This window comes from Anoplophora glabripennis, unplaced genomic scaffold, assembly GCF_000390285.2.
Source record: "Anoplophora glabripennis isolate ALB-LARVAE unplaced genomic scaffold, Agla_2.0 scaffold119, whole genome shotgun sequence".
NCBI lineage: Eukaryota > Metazoa > Arthropoda > Insecta > Coleoptera > Cerambycidae > Anoplophora > Anoplophora glabripennis.
The window spans coordinates 124,277-139,880 of record NW_019416217.1 but is presented as its reverse complement, the minus strand read 5'-3'; the positions used below and the strand labels follow the sequence as shown (position 1 = coordinate 139,880).

The window sequence follows — 15,604 nt, the reverse complement described above, 5'->3', positions numbered from 1 at the left end:
AAGGCCCCCCTTAACAGCGACGCAAACTAATTACGAACTTTAATCTAAACCCAGTTGAAATTATGATGTTTAATTTAATCAGTGCCCTGCTGACTGCTGCGAACAAGAAAAATAGACGATCGCGAATGTAATTAAGGCTCCAGTGTGTGTGTGAAACTGTTGCAGCCATTTGCTAATGAGAGGGTAATTACAAGCGCCACTCATTAATTAGAATATGACAAAGAGTTGTCTAGTAAGCCTGTTAGAGTAATTTCGTAACTTCCACACAACATAAACGCGATTTCGGCCAATTTGACTAATGTAATTCGGCATGTCGTCGCACATTTACGATAACTTACCCCTGAAACCGCTAAATAAGGAAGCCAAAGAAAATTTACCCGAGCAAAAGATTAAAACGGTGCAAAACATATTCAGTGCCCCGACTGATTCCAAGCAAAAGAAGCGCAAAAGCTCTCCGGAAATAGCGAAAGTCTCTCCCCAGGGTTTGTTGTCGAAGAGGCCGAAATCTTCCAAGAGTATATCAGAGATGTTTTATAAGAACCATTACGAAGTCAACGAAAATGCTCCGAATGATGAGTTTGGAAGCAGCGAGACCCTGAGGGCCAGCAATGGGGTTGGGAAGGTAAGCAATGACAATGGTGGCAGTGAGGAGTGGAAGAAGAGCATCAATGTCCATACCACGCCAACCTCGACTTTGGATGATGGATACGAGTCTTCGAATAGTACTCCTCTTGTTTCAGGTAATTTTTTTTAAGTATATTCGTAGGTGCACAACCAGTATTCCACATTTATTTGAAAAAAGTTTGTTTGACAAAAATGTAAGTACCTACGCATTTGTAAATATTACTAACAAAGAGATAACTAAATTTGAAACATCTTTTGCATAAAAAAATAATTCGAAACAGTCAATTCGTGAAAATGGAATGCTTCGCAAAATGAAAAAGACGTTTTTGAAACAGATTCGGGGGTGAAAAAAATTATATTCTTCATCGTTAGAAAATCTTTATTACATATGTGTATAAAAAGCAACTTTATGGTTTCCCACCAAAAATTATCACCACGGTAACTTTTTTATTTTCCTTTGAAGGAAACAATTGAACGTTGCATAGCGATTTCTAGATGTAAGTTATGTTTATTTTTAATTGAACACTCTATTTTTTATATTTTTGTAATCTGTATTCTGTTTCTTTCGTTATTCCAATCTGCAAGCGTATTTATTACCACTGCTAGGTATATTTAAATAAAGCAGTAAAAGGCAATTGATAACACTTAAACTGAAATAAATTTAAAAAACTCGTTCATATACAGGACTAAAATACTTCTATAATTAATTTAACTTCCAAAACTGGAGATTTTGTGCAACTTTTGAGAGATATTCAATTAATGCTCTTAAACATTTAGCCGTCTGAAAAAAATTACCTATAATGGTGTTATAGTTGACATTTTATTTTTTAAAGCAGGCTCTTGGAAATAAACTAATTTGTGCCGTATTATTAGTTTCAAAACAAATATGCTTTTTCAATACTAAAAAAATATTTTGCTGGCCAGTAAAGTGCAATTTTTTGTAAAAGATTCAACAAATTGTTATTAAATTTCTCAGAACAGAATAAAAATAATAAATGTGTAAAATTTCAATATCTTGGGCCTATTTTGGGTTTTGCTTGATTTATGAATATTTGCTAATATAGTATACTTCCTGTATGAGACTCCACTAAATATTAAAAGAATAAGAAATTAAGTGTGTGGCCTACCTCAATAGTTTAGACATCTTGTGGTACTTCATACAAAAAAGGCACCATACTAGCGAGAAAGTTTAAAATTGGGCAAAATTACAAATTAGGCAGATGGTTTAAAATTTTGCACACCCTCATGATTTATCATTTTCTTAATTAACTTTTCTTAATAACATTTTTTAAATTTATTTAAAGCCCAAGGCATATTTGATTTTTAGAAACTAATAAATGGCCCAAATTGATTTATACATATACAATGAACCTGTAAAAATAAATTTCCTTTCGAATTTTTTCACCTATCGTTAAGTAAGTCCAAATACGCACTGTAGAATAATGTTTTAAATATATCTTAATTTGTATATTATTAGCTATTCTCTGTTATAATTTAATATAAATAAATAAAACCTTCTAGATTTCAATAATACCAAAAACACAGGATGTTCTACCTCCTTAAAAACAACATGACTGACACCTAGAAATCGCATATTATGCGAGTTTCGATCTTTTTATCTGTAAATAAATTTTTGAGAGCCTCAAAAACACCATATAACTCTTATTGGAGACATTTATCCCAAGGTCGAAAATAAAAAACCTGACGAGTTAGTTTTTTCATGGGAAACATACTAATGAAAAATAACAGTTAGGTGTTTCTCCCCTAATATTTATTTTGGATAATAAAATATTACCTGTACAGTGAGTAGAATTTTATAAAAATTTTCAAAATTTGTATTATTCCGTAACAATACAATGAACCAACTCATATCGGTAAAAGAGACTGAAATAATTATTTTATAGATCAAGTTAGAAGTGCAAAATTTTATTTTCATCATGTAGGATATTGCGCAATACAATAACAGCACGATAATTAAAAATAACAAGTTATAATCCTCTTTTTGTATTCGTTATATCAGAAAATTCAAATACGTAAGCTTTATTAAACTATATATCTATTTTGATATACAAAAGTAGCGGTATTATAAAGCATTTATTAAAATCTATGGTATGTTTTCAATTACATAATAATTATTCATTTTTTAAAATAAATGAACTAAGTATTGTTTAGTTACTTGTTGTATAATGCTACACTGTAAATAAATCGGACTGAGTGAAAGCTGAGTGAACCTATTGAGTGAAATTTGAGTGAATTGAGTGAATTTTGGATAATATTTGAACTAAAACTGATAGTTTCACTCATAATCTTTTAGTTGTAGCTACTCATTCTACTAGAGGAAAATTTCACTCAATTGGGTGTACAGAAATTGATACACTGAGTGAAATTGAGTGAAAATAAGTCAAATTTTTCTTTCAGTGTATCAGAAGTATTAACAATATAAATATTAAAATTGTAATAGAATATTTTCCCATTTACTTGAGTTTTCTATTAGGTACACATTTCTCATAATAATATAATTATTGTTTAGAGGAGATTAGTCTCTAATTACTTATTCCAAAATATTATCAAAAGTGTTAATAAACTGATAATATAAAAACTGTTTCCACCTTTTTCTAATATTACCAGGAAATAAAAAAAAATCACAAATCTAGTTTATTTTTAGCCAACTTGTGGAAAAGTTGCTTAGTTATTGACCTACTGGCTTAGAAAATACGAATACATATTATCACAGAGTATTCAAATCGGGACAATATTATTTGAAATTGAAATTTGAAAAAAGTGAAATTGTGACGTTTATTGTATTTAATATTTATATCACAAAATAGTAGGCAAAAAGATCATTAATACTATTTTGATCAAATTATTTAAATAATCTACTGTAGCTATAAAAAGCAAAAAAATGCATCATTGTATGCACATTTCTTTGACTTCTTTTTACATAGTTTCTAGTGCGTCATTCATTAATATTTTGAATTTTAATTGCAATGTTTTATCATCCCCAGTTTGGTACAATTAAGTGAAAGTAAATTTAGCGCTTTCTCGAAACAATACGAACCGCAATTAAAGGGAGAGTAGTATCTAACTATTGACTTATCGAAAGTTTAGGGGCGACTGAATAAATAATGAGTAAAGACACAAACAGGAGTCAAATAAAAGTTTTTAAACGTTTTCTAAATTTAGGAATAGATGACTTCCTCCCAAAACTTAATTGTTTTTCCGAAACTCCTGTAAGTTTTCGTTTGTACAAATGTTCAATCAAATTACGGACTCGGCAATAGAAAATTTAGTACATTCTATTTGACATATGTAGCAACAGTTGATAAATTGAGTGTGGGTGAGATATAACGTACAATTGAAGATGATACTCTTCCAGAAAGGCCTTCGGTTTCAACTGATGACACCCACGTTCAGAAAGTCAAAGATCTGGTGTATCCAAATCGCCGATTTACTGTCAGAGAAATTGCAGAAAAGGCTAGCATCTCAATTGGGTCATGCCATGAAATTTTGACTGAACAAATGAACATGCATTGAGTCGCAGCAAAAGTTCCTCAATTGATGACCGAAAGACAGAAAGAATCATATGGACGTTTCTGGGCAAATCCTTGAATAATCCAATGACGATGAAAAATTCATTCCAAGACGAAAAAACAGGATACGAAAGCTGGATTTACAGCTACGATATTGAGACAGAAGTTCGATCATCACAACGGATTGGCGAAGGATATCCACGCCCCCAAAAAGCACGTCAGTTTAGATCCAATGTCGATTCTTGCCTCAAGGTGAACTATCATGGCGTGAAAAAATTGGCAAAAAGAAACCAGAGTTGTGGCGAGACAATTCATGGTTCTTGCACCATGACAATGCGCCCGCACATCACTTTCATCCCCCTTACTCGCCAGACCTGGATCCTTGCGATTTTTTCTTATTTCCGAAATTAAAATCAGTGCTGAAAGGACGCCATTTTCAGACAATTGATGACATCAAAGCAAATTTGTCACACACTTTAAAGGCCATTTCAAATGAAGCTGTCCAGGACTGTCCTACAAATAGTTGGTTAATTCCTAATATTTATGTCAAAAGAAATTGGACATTTTGTTTTGAAAAATCAGATATCTTAAATTCAATGATAACAAATTAGTGAATTAATTAATTAATACAATGGTATTTCAAAAATATTATTTCCAAAATTTATATACTATTTTTTCCACAGACTGATTATCATTTTCTTATTTCAAAATTCATAACGTATTTTTATATGTAAAATATCAGAGGAATTACGCTTTGATAAAAAATGATATCTAAAAGAATTTAAGTATGTTGGTAACAAGTCCTTCATCTATTTTTTTATAATATGTCTTCTTAATACCTTGATTTTTTTTTTAATACAGTAATACAGCTAATATGATCGTATTATAAAGCAAATTCATTCGATTCAAAAAAATTTTGTCTGAATTGCCATACTTATACATTTTACAGCTTTATTTTTCCAGACTTAATGTTCCTTTGATATAAAATTTACAGTTTATTGGATAATATACTCCATTTATTACTTTATTTTTATATCACTTAAAAAATAACAAGTTTCACCAATAAAATGTCTTTATACATATGTAATGTTACTAAGGAAAATGGATTATAATTTCTTCAGAAGTTAAACCAGCACTAGTAGTATACAATCAAGCTAAAACTTCTCATGAATCTATTAGGTAACTATTTAGTGAAAATGCAAAAGATTTCCTTTGTACTATTTTAAAAAACTACTTTTCAATTTTCGTTATTATTTTTTTTTATTAAATGTTTTATGAAAGAGCAGTGCCAAATACCAGTATATCCCGATATCAATTGTTTGGGATATAAAATGTGTTTAAAAGACCAATTAAATTGTACACTTTTTAAATTATCGTAGTATATAATATGGATTCCATACAACAGAATCATATGGCAATTGTGAAGTTCAACAAAAAAAACTGATAATTCCTTTGTCACCTTTCTGACAGATACAATTGGGGAATGAAGAATAAAAATGAAACGTCAAAATTTTATTGGCAACAATCACACATTTGTTGAGCGATGTGAATATATTACCTGGATGTTCATTGTACTTATTTATTTCAGTAGTTAACAAAAGTCAAATCATGACAATAAATTTTGTATAGAAGCGTTAAAGCTTTTAACGATGAACAAAAATAATGAAAAAAAAAACAGTATAAATCCAAACAGAACATTTTTGTTAGCTGTTAGAAATTAAATATTTATATTTTTAAATTATTCAATTTTTTAAATTATGAAAATATATGTAAATTTTATATAAATAATTTAGAAAATGTATTTTTTAAATATCCTATCAAATGGAGTCCAAACAATACTCCAAAAGTCTAGATACGCAAACTATATCTAAGCCCGTATACAAGATTTCTAACTACTGGTATTACGAGAAATTGCTCTACAAACAACATATCGCAAGCATTATAGAAGTAAATAGTTAGTTAATAATAAATAATTATCCAAAATACAGACTAAAAATGATACATACATACGAGTTTTAATCAAAAAGTGACTAGGATTGTTAATTTTATTAGAAAGTATTTATTTAAACTTAAATTTTTATATTTTAATGTAAAAATCACAAGGACCCGTGGCAATAAATCAAAATTCAATTTAAATACAAAACTAAGTTAGGTTTTAAGCTTTAAAAATCGACTTTCTAAACCCTTATTTGTTAATAACTTTCGGAGAGACAGAAGGTTAAAGTTATGTATTTTAGTCCTTGATGGAATAAATAAATAGAATTTTGCAATCACTATTGGGCCCACAATGCCCATCTTTTGCACAGTTTTGAAGAACTATAAAACTCAATAACTTTTAGGCATATTTATAAAATTCCAAGAAATAACAACCAAGTTATGAATAAGTTTTTTGCAATAACTTTTAAACAATTTATCCCATTTTAATTTATCAGGCGGCATTTTATAGGTCTTTTTATTGCGCATGTTTCGTCTGTTAAACACTTTTCTCTAAAATCAATAGTTTTGCCAATAGGTATATTGGAAAAACTCATTTTCGACCAAAATTGTTTAAAAAAAACAATGTTGCAAATCAAAAAAATTGATTTACGAGACATTATACAGGGTGTAACTAAATAAGTGTAAAACATTTAAGGGGGTGATTCCTCATCGAAAAAAAGATAGGATCTTTCATATAAAGAAACTTCATTGGAGCATCCCTTGTTAAGATACAGCCCCTTAAAGGGGGTACATAAAATTTGTTTAACAATTTTTTTCACAAGCACTAAACAAGTTACAATATTGAAATTAACCTGACATTTTCTACTACCAAAAAGACACTTAGCCAGTAATTTATTTGGTTTACCCCATGGTTGTAAGGGGTGGAAAACGCAACCCCTAAAATTTATTTCCAACNAATTAGTTTTGATTATTCCCCTTTAATCATTTAATGCAGGTAGTAACTACAAAATAACAGTAAATCCAGTCCGCATTTATGACGATGTATCTCTGTAGTTGTTCGTAAAATAATTTTTTACTGCGAACTGGTTTAATTTGGGCAAAAAATTCAAGAGACATTTTTTTTTAGAATGAAACAGGCTATCGGAAATAATTTTTTAAATGGTAAAAAAATAATAAGACAAAAAATTACGTTGGAAATAAATTTTAGGGGTTGCGTTTTCCACCCCTTACAACCATGGGGTAAACCAAATAAATTACTGGCTAAGTGTCTTTTTGGTAGTAGAAAATGTCAGGTTAATTTCAATATTGTAACTTGTTTAGTGCTTGTGAAAAAAATTGTTAAACAAATTTTATGTACCCCCTTTAAGGGGCTGTATCTTAACAAGGGATGCTCCAATGAAGTTTCTTTATATGAAAGATCCTATCATTTTTTCGATGATTAATCACCCCCTTAAATGTTTTACACTTATTTAATTACAACCTGTATATTATATGTATAATTATCATATGACATTACTAGATCGTTTCCATGGTAACATATGTCAAAATTGCTATAGTTAAATGTTTTTGTTCAAATAGCACACTATATATTTTTCTATCAATTCTGGAAGATATTTTTTTCCTGCGTTCAGCTATACAGGGTGTTTCTAAAATAGGGTTCCAAACTTCTGCTGCGTTTATAACTCATTAAAATAAGCCAAAATGTTACTATTAACATGTGCCCTAAAACGCACCCTTAGGAAGTTATATGCCCTTAAAAGGGCTCAAACAAAACTGTTCTTTTCTGTTATTGACAAAACGGTCGCAAATAAATAGAAAAAAATTTATTTAACACCCTGTATAATGAAGGCTATAGTTTCATTAGAAATATTTCAAGAAAAACAACAAAAAAGATGAACCTTACTTTTAGTAGCTGGCAACTGAATTATGACGTTTCTAAATAACGGTTTATCAAAATAATTGATATTTTGTACCTACCTGTTCTATCTATCTATAAATAACATGAATACTTACTATAACCAAGAAAAACTAGATATGATTTCAATTTATGGAGAGTGCCAAGAGAACGCTAAAACTGCCAGGTATTTATACCAACATCATTTTCCCCAGAGACAACTTCCAATAGCTAGCTAAAATTTTCGGAAAGTTAGCCAGGAATTTGGCGGCAGATGGAATTTTTCAAAAGAAAAGAATAGTTTGTAAACCCAAAAGGGCAAGTGATGAAGAACATTCGATAAAGATGTTAAATGGCCTGCTAGATCTCCAGATATCACTCCTATAGATTTCTTTTTTTTTTTGGCCGTACCTAAAATAAAAAGTTTACTCTTCGCCTTTAAACGATTTTGACGACCTCAATAACAGAATAAGAGTAGAATGTCGAAGATGAAATCAAGAAACACTAATTGATAAACAGAGCTATTCTGTGTTTGGAAACAAATGGAGGTCATTTTGAACATTTGAAATAAGTATTGTTTTAAATTGTTATATTATTATCGAATTAAAAATAAAGTAAGTTAATTTAAAAAACATAGTAATTTGTTTCCGCAGCTGGCTATCATTTTTCAGAATAAAGCTACGAAGCTTCATCTTTTTTGCTGTTTTTCTAGCAATATTTCTAATGAAACTGTAGACTTCCTTACATAGCTGAATGCAGAAAAATATATCTTCCAGAATTGATAAAAATATATATAGTGTGCTAGTTGAACAAAAACAGTTGACTATAGCAATTTTGATAGAGTTTGAGCGGAGATTTAAAAATATACAGGGTTTGTTAGAGCTATTTGTTAAAATAAAAGGGATATAGGGCCGCCAATACCAAACTGAATCACCCGCAACTAATTTTCCTCTTTTTAAGGCTTATAAAAAAATACTGAGAAATTTGTTTGAATTAGCTTAATATCTTTGAAGTTGAGTAAAACACCCTGTCTAATTGCTAATATTACAGACATAGGTCAGCAAAAAAAATAGTTACTCTGAAACGAAAAAGTGTTCTTTGCCTCATAATCAAATCTTTGACGGCATTGACTTTAAGCTACATTTTTGTCTGTCCTTCCGTCGCCATCTCCACCTAGATGATTACGCTGCCGCCCCCAACACTCCGTACGAATCTCGCCGGCAGTACTCTAATTGAAATCGCTTGTGAAAATGTTATTAAGGTACTGTAAACGAGATGCAGCCCGGTTAATCTGGTAATTAAAAATAAGTTAGTTAAGGAAGCCATTCCCCCTCAGCTATAAACAATTAGATTGTAATTTAATTAAGCAATGATGCACCGCGATAACTAACTCTGTATAAATTCTGGAAGCTTAATTGATTCTGCTAAATAGTAGGTAGCGGTTAACGGCTACCACTCACCTAGCTGAAAAGCTTTCTGCACAGATTTGCGCGAATAATTAATGGGCTCCGGAGTTTTACCGCTCCAATCAAATTAATGGTTAACGCAATACTCCGAACAAAATTACTAACAATAAGTTGTAATTGTAATCGCTGTAAACGCGATACTTGGCATTCGGTTAACGCTCAATTCGAAACGCGATACGCTTCCCTGTGTACGATATACAGGGATGGCCAGAAGTACGGAATAAAATTCATATCTTTTGATTGAGTTAATTTTTTTTTAAACGCCGAAATACGTTAACTGATTTTGATTTTTTCCCATCTTTCGGTTATATAATAATTAATTTTTCTTCAACCCCCTAACCCCAGCTACCCCTACTTTTTTTTCAAGTGGAAACATAAGGCATGAGGGGGGTCGTTGAAAAGCTTATAGAAAACCGAATCCAGCCATTCCAAATAAATAAGTTTTATTTTTTCAATAACAGTTTTTTTTTCATTTAGAAATTGAAACAACTAGATAATTTACAAAAATAAACTCAATGTCAACTCAATGATTAAAATGTCCTCCATTCACTATTTGGGATTCTCCAAGACGATAGTAAAAGCTGTCCATAGCATTCTGAATGACTTCAGCTGGTAAATTATGCATCTCCGCCCTAATCTTGTTCTTTAAATTCTCAATACTATCCGGTCTGTCCTGGTAGACTATTTCTTTCAAATATCTCCAAAGAAAATAATCCAGGGGTGTTAAGTCGAGGGATCTTGGCGTCCATTCAACTGTACCGCGTCCACCAATCCAGCGATTTAATCTAAGTATCTTCGAACATCAATACCAAAATGTGGGGGAGCGGTATCTTGTTGGAACCAAATTCTTTCATTCCGTATATCTGGATCAATTTTATGAGGGAAAATCACAACTAGACCAGGAATCAGGTCAAATGTTAGGAATTCAGGTAGCGTGCGGCAGTAAGATTTTCTTCAAAAAAGAATTGGCCCAAGATTCTGCTGTTGATGATACCTGCCCATACATTAACTTTTTGTGGATGCTGCGTATGCGATTCGCATGTCCAGTGTGGATTTCCCTGGGACCAAAAGCGATAGTTGTGCCTGTTAACCACTCCATTCAAATAAAACATAGCTTCACCCGAAAAAAGTACGTCTCGTTGAAAACCATTATTGTCGTCACACCGTCTCATCATTTCCTCACAAAATTGTAATCGCCTATCATAATCGTCTTCCAAAAGCTTTTGGACAAGACATACCTTATAGGGGTGGTATTTCTCTTATTTCAGAAACATTCGAATTGCAGTTCGAGAAGCATCGTGATTGCGGGCCAATGAAATAGTTCCATTTGAAAAAAAAAAGTTTTTCAACTCGTAAGATTATTAAATGTAAGTCTCAGTATTTCCGAGTCTGAATAACGTATACGTTTTGCTCACTGTGAAAAATGCAGGTTTCTAACTCATATGATTTAGGCGCTATCTGGCCTCATTTAGAGAGCTGAAATTGTGATTTTTTTCAAAAACAACTGATTATCTCGAATTTCGTCGAAATGATTTTCTTGGACTTTTTGAAAATGTAACCCTTAGCTGTTCGACAAAAAATGTGATTCTTGCACGTTGATGCGCCTCCTCGTTTTCGACAAAATGTTCGAAATTATCTTAATGAAGTTCAAGAAGTACGGAATTGGGTCAAAGGGGGTCGGTAGAATAGCCATCTAGATATCCTAACATAAACCCTATAGACTTAAACAAAAAAAATGAAGTGTATCGTATTGTGTGAAATGGAATTGTATTTTACATGATAATCTTATTAAATTTAACTAATACAAAAATAGTTTTTTAATATGATTACAGTTGTAATAGATTTTTTGCATACAATGCAATACATTGGATGTTTGCTCTTACCCGCAGAATTTTTACGTTTTTTACAAAATAATTCACTAGAATTATTAGAAGACAATAACTGTTTGTCAAAACACAAAATTTACTTTCCTGATACAGAATATTAATTAATGATCTACCACGTGTCCTATTTTATCCGATACACGTGAATATCCCGTCAGTAAAACCTCTGATCCAAAAAATGACCTATATGAAAGTTGTTCACTTCATTGGAGAAAACCGGTTGCTAACATTGAATTTGACCTTAACCATTACTGTGAAGGTCAACTTCATAATTTAAATGGGATCCTCTATTTTTACCATGAGAACGGATTCAGCAGGAAAACATCCGAATGTAATCTTAACTTTGACCTTGCGGTCAAGGTCGTAGCGGGTTCAAATGATTCGTCACCCCTGAATCAACTTCGGTATAAGATGTTTGCCCCAAAAGGCAATGGGATTTTCATCAAGATGACCTAGGATTACCGCTTTTCCAGGATTCACCCTCAGGAATACAGGTATCGATATAAAAATATATAACGTAAACCATCAAATGGCGTTCATAATTAAAACCAAGATCACCGATCTATGGTCCCAAACATTCTTAAAAACTTTTGTTGATCGATTTCTGTAGTCGACCTTAAAATGATCTTGAAGGCAAATGTCAGAGTCAAATTCAAGGTCATGACCGGGAACCTTGATGAAAATTGACTTTGGGGGTAAACATTATACCGAGACTGCAGAGGTGACCAATCACTTAACTCGCTATGACCTTGACCGCAAGGTCAATGTTGAAATCACATCCGGGTGTAAAATTGTCTGCCGAATACATTGCCAGGGTAGAAAATAGAGGGTCCCATTTAAAGTTATGGAGTTGACTTTCAATTAACTCTCAAGGTAACGGTTAAGGTCAAATTCAAGGTCAGCTACCGCTTCCCCCCTATGAACTGAACAACTTTTATTTAGGTCATTTGATAGAAGGCTTAACTAACGGGATATTCACCATATCGATTAAAATGGGGCAGGTGGTATATGTATATGTGTCCCAGACTGGTCTCCAAAGAGCACATATTGTCATGACCTTGTCTGTGTCTTTGAAGGTCACTTTCAAGTTCATTTCAACGTCATTTTTTTTTTAATGGAACTCATATGTTTAACCCCGGATTTGGAAACAGCGGAAAATTCTACGTTCAGATGATGTATCATGTGTGGGGTCCATTTGACCCCTTAAGGTCACGTATTAGGTATCTACCTAGATACCAAGGTATTTTCCCCGATTTATTTGTAGGTCACGTATCTAGAATTTTCCACTCTTTCGAATCCAAAATTAAGAGTACGTAAAAAATCGAAGTTGGCCTTGAAATGACCTTGAAAATTGTTTCCAACGTCAAAGTCAAGGTTATCGAAACATGTCACTTCAAAATTTTGCAACGTTTATCTGGCACATTTTTCGCTAAACCTTAAATTTGCTAGGTCATTTGGGCGGAAAGATTCAGTAAAAATTGACTTTCACGTGACCTTTTGGGGTTAAAAAGATACGTCAGCTGAACGTATAATTTTCCGCTCTTTCCGAATCCGGGGTTGAAAATAAGGGTTTTCATTTAAAAAAACTAATTTGGCTTTGAAATGACCTTGAAAATGACCGACACGGTTACGACAATATGCGTCCCTTAGAGACCAGTAACTTTTATCTGAACCATTTTTCACATAACCATGTACTTTGGATTTTAGAAGAGAAGGGGTGGAGGGGTGGTTTGGGACACCCGTTATATCTCTCTCACAATGATTAAGATATTGGTAATGCTATAGAACTGAAAATATTTATGAAATCTTATGAAATTAATTTTGAGAATACTTTTACTTCTGTAATGTTATAAGAATAATCATTAATAGTGTTGTTATTTAAAAAAAATAACATAATCAGTTACATTTTTATACAGTGGTGAAATTAGACACCCTAAATTAAAATTACAGAAAAACGGTACAGCAAAAAGTAACTATGATTTAGATCGTTACATTTTTCTTAGGAGTAAATTATGAGTTGTCATTATCCGCTGCCACTTCTGCTTTGTATATCTGCATTCTTCCGTGAAAGATATTTTTATACACCACGCATTTAAACCTTGATGGCATTGTACGTTAATTGTTTCCTTTGAGCCTCAAAGGAAAAAGAAGCGGATGTCAGTGACGGAAATCTTTTAAAAAAGATGATTATTCAACGCTACATTTACCATCAATACTCCGAAACTAGAAAATTAAAGACTGACTGTTGAGGTGAAATTTCAGCGTAAACAGGGATCTGAAACAAATATTTTGTATTTGAACATTAATTTAATAAATTAGTCCCTTGCTTGTTAAGTACCTAAATAATTATATGTTCATTCCAGTCCATTTTACTTGTGTTTCTTTATACAAGAATAAATGTAAACTCGAAAGATTATGAATACCTTTAAAGCAATATCACTATCACGGTGTCAGTATCAATCAGATAAATTAATGCACTCCAAAAATAAATACGTTGACCTTGGCGTCTGTGACTGAATTCATTTCCTTCTTGGCTCACGTAAATACTTTACCATTCCTTTCTTATGAAATTAGAATCAGGGTAAGAAAATGGATTTTACATTAAGACAGTCATAAATAGGTACGCTTACTACAGTCCTGTGATATCAACGCAACCCACAAGATTATTTTAGACTCTCATTTATTCAGTTTGTAGGATATTTAAGATCTAACTAAGTAAAAACATGAACAAAAATGTCTATATGTACATGTAATTCGTATACCTATAATGTATATGTTAAATATTGTTCTAGAATTGCCCTACCATTAAAGACAATTTTAGACAATTTGAATTACTTCTAGAGAATTGCCAGCAAGCGTATCCGGCTTTATTTAAATTTTATTCAATGATCTTCTAATATATTTTTTAATATTCTGGATAGAAGAGAAGATGTATTTTAATAAACTAATTCATGTCTTCACTATCAAAAATCGTCATACTTCTGAGTTCCCAATTCGTACTAACCTAGTGAACCGTTGTTCGGCAATCGATCGGTATGACGATCGACAACCAGAGAAGCCAGAAAAGTTCTAAAAGCCATGTGAGTGAAGCACAGAGAGACAGAGACTTGAAATTTATGGAAATAGAAAAACCACAGCAAAACTGTTGTCCATCAAGGCAAAATCTACGAAACCATAGAGCCATGTCGAAGAACATCTACCCAGAAAACCTACAGTGTAACCAAAACCATGGTGCCTGGTTATCGTGAAAGACCCAATTTCCGTAGTTCACATACTTTATATGTATCCATACCCATATTGTATCCATACCACAAGTATCCACAACATGGACTGAGTTTAAACTAGTAGTAATGTGGGGAAAAACTACCCAATGGACTAAAGCCCTGTTTAGCATTGAGTGACTCTCCCCATATCCAGTAAACAGCGAAGGTCTTTCGTTATTTGAATCGCCAGACACATAATTTCTGATCACCACGAAAGATCTATAACAGAATTACATATAATTCTAACCATCCTGATTCAAAACTGTGGCGAAAAGATTTAAGTGAACAAGGTGTTAGTAGCAGAACCTATCACTATAAAGGTGTCAAATAAATCAAACATGTCTAGATTTCTAAGCAACTTTCGTTGCCACCTCAGACGCTGACAATTCAAAAGTACTATTTCAATTCTTCGCTTTGTATAGTTTACTTTCTTTTCAATCATTTACCTCGTTCATCATTTTCTTCCAGGTTATCTACATAATTTTAGTCAGTTTGTGCCTAAAAGTTACTTAACTATTGGCATTTCATTTTCAAATAATTAATTACCTACTCTAGTATAAGTTACTAGCAAAATCTCTCTTTGAAGTTATATTGTTATTAATAATGACCCTAAACGAAATTATGGCTAACTTCAGGATCTGAAAATCGTTAATATCACGGCAACTGATGTAACTGAATGAGAACAAATTTTCGGGACCACTAATTTCAACTAAAAGCCAGAGGATGGACATACAAAGTTATTCATCTAGTCACATTACCTATGCTGATATTAGTCGAAAAGTTGTCACTTTATTAATTAAGCTTGGACAAACTAATCTCTAGGAATATGTTCTAAGGCTAGATAGGAGTAAGGATGTTTCAAATTACATTTGGAAATTCATACCTACCTTTTGATTAAAATTCGCATCAACAGGTTTAAGAGCTTTACTTACGAGCAATTTTCGAAAACAAAATAGTACCAGAGTCAGTCTCTCTACGAGGTCTGTCGAAAAATAGTGCAAAGTAT

The 15,604-nt window shown here is 32.2% G+C and overlaps 1 protein-coding gene across 1 annotated transcript in view; it reads left to right on the top strand.

Moving 5' to 3' along the window:
* The first annotated feature begins 310 nt into the window (after window positions 1–310).
* LOC108910281 (sodium-dependent noradrenaline transporter-like) overlaps window positions 311–15,604 on the top strand; it is a 38,145-nt gene continuing 22,851 nt past the window's right edge. Inside the window, exon 1 of the mRNA XM_023457384.1 lies at window positions 311–740. Within this exon, the coding sequence (XP_023313152.1) occupies window positions 311–740 (430 nt within the window). The remainder of the gene's footprint in view (window positions 741–15,604) is intronic.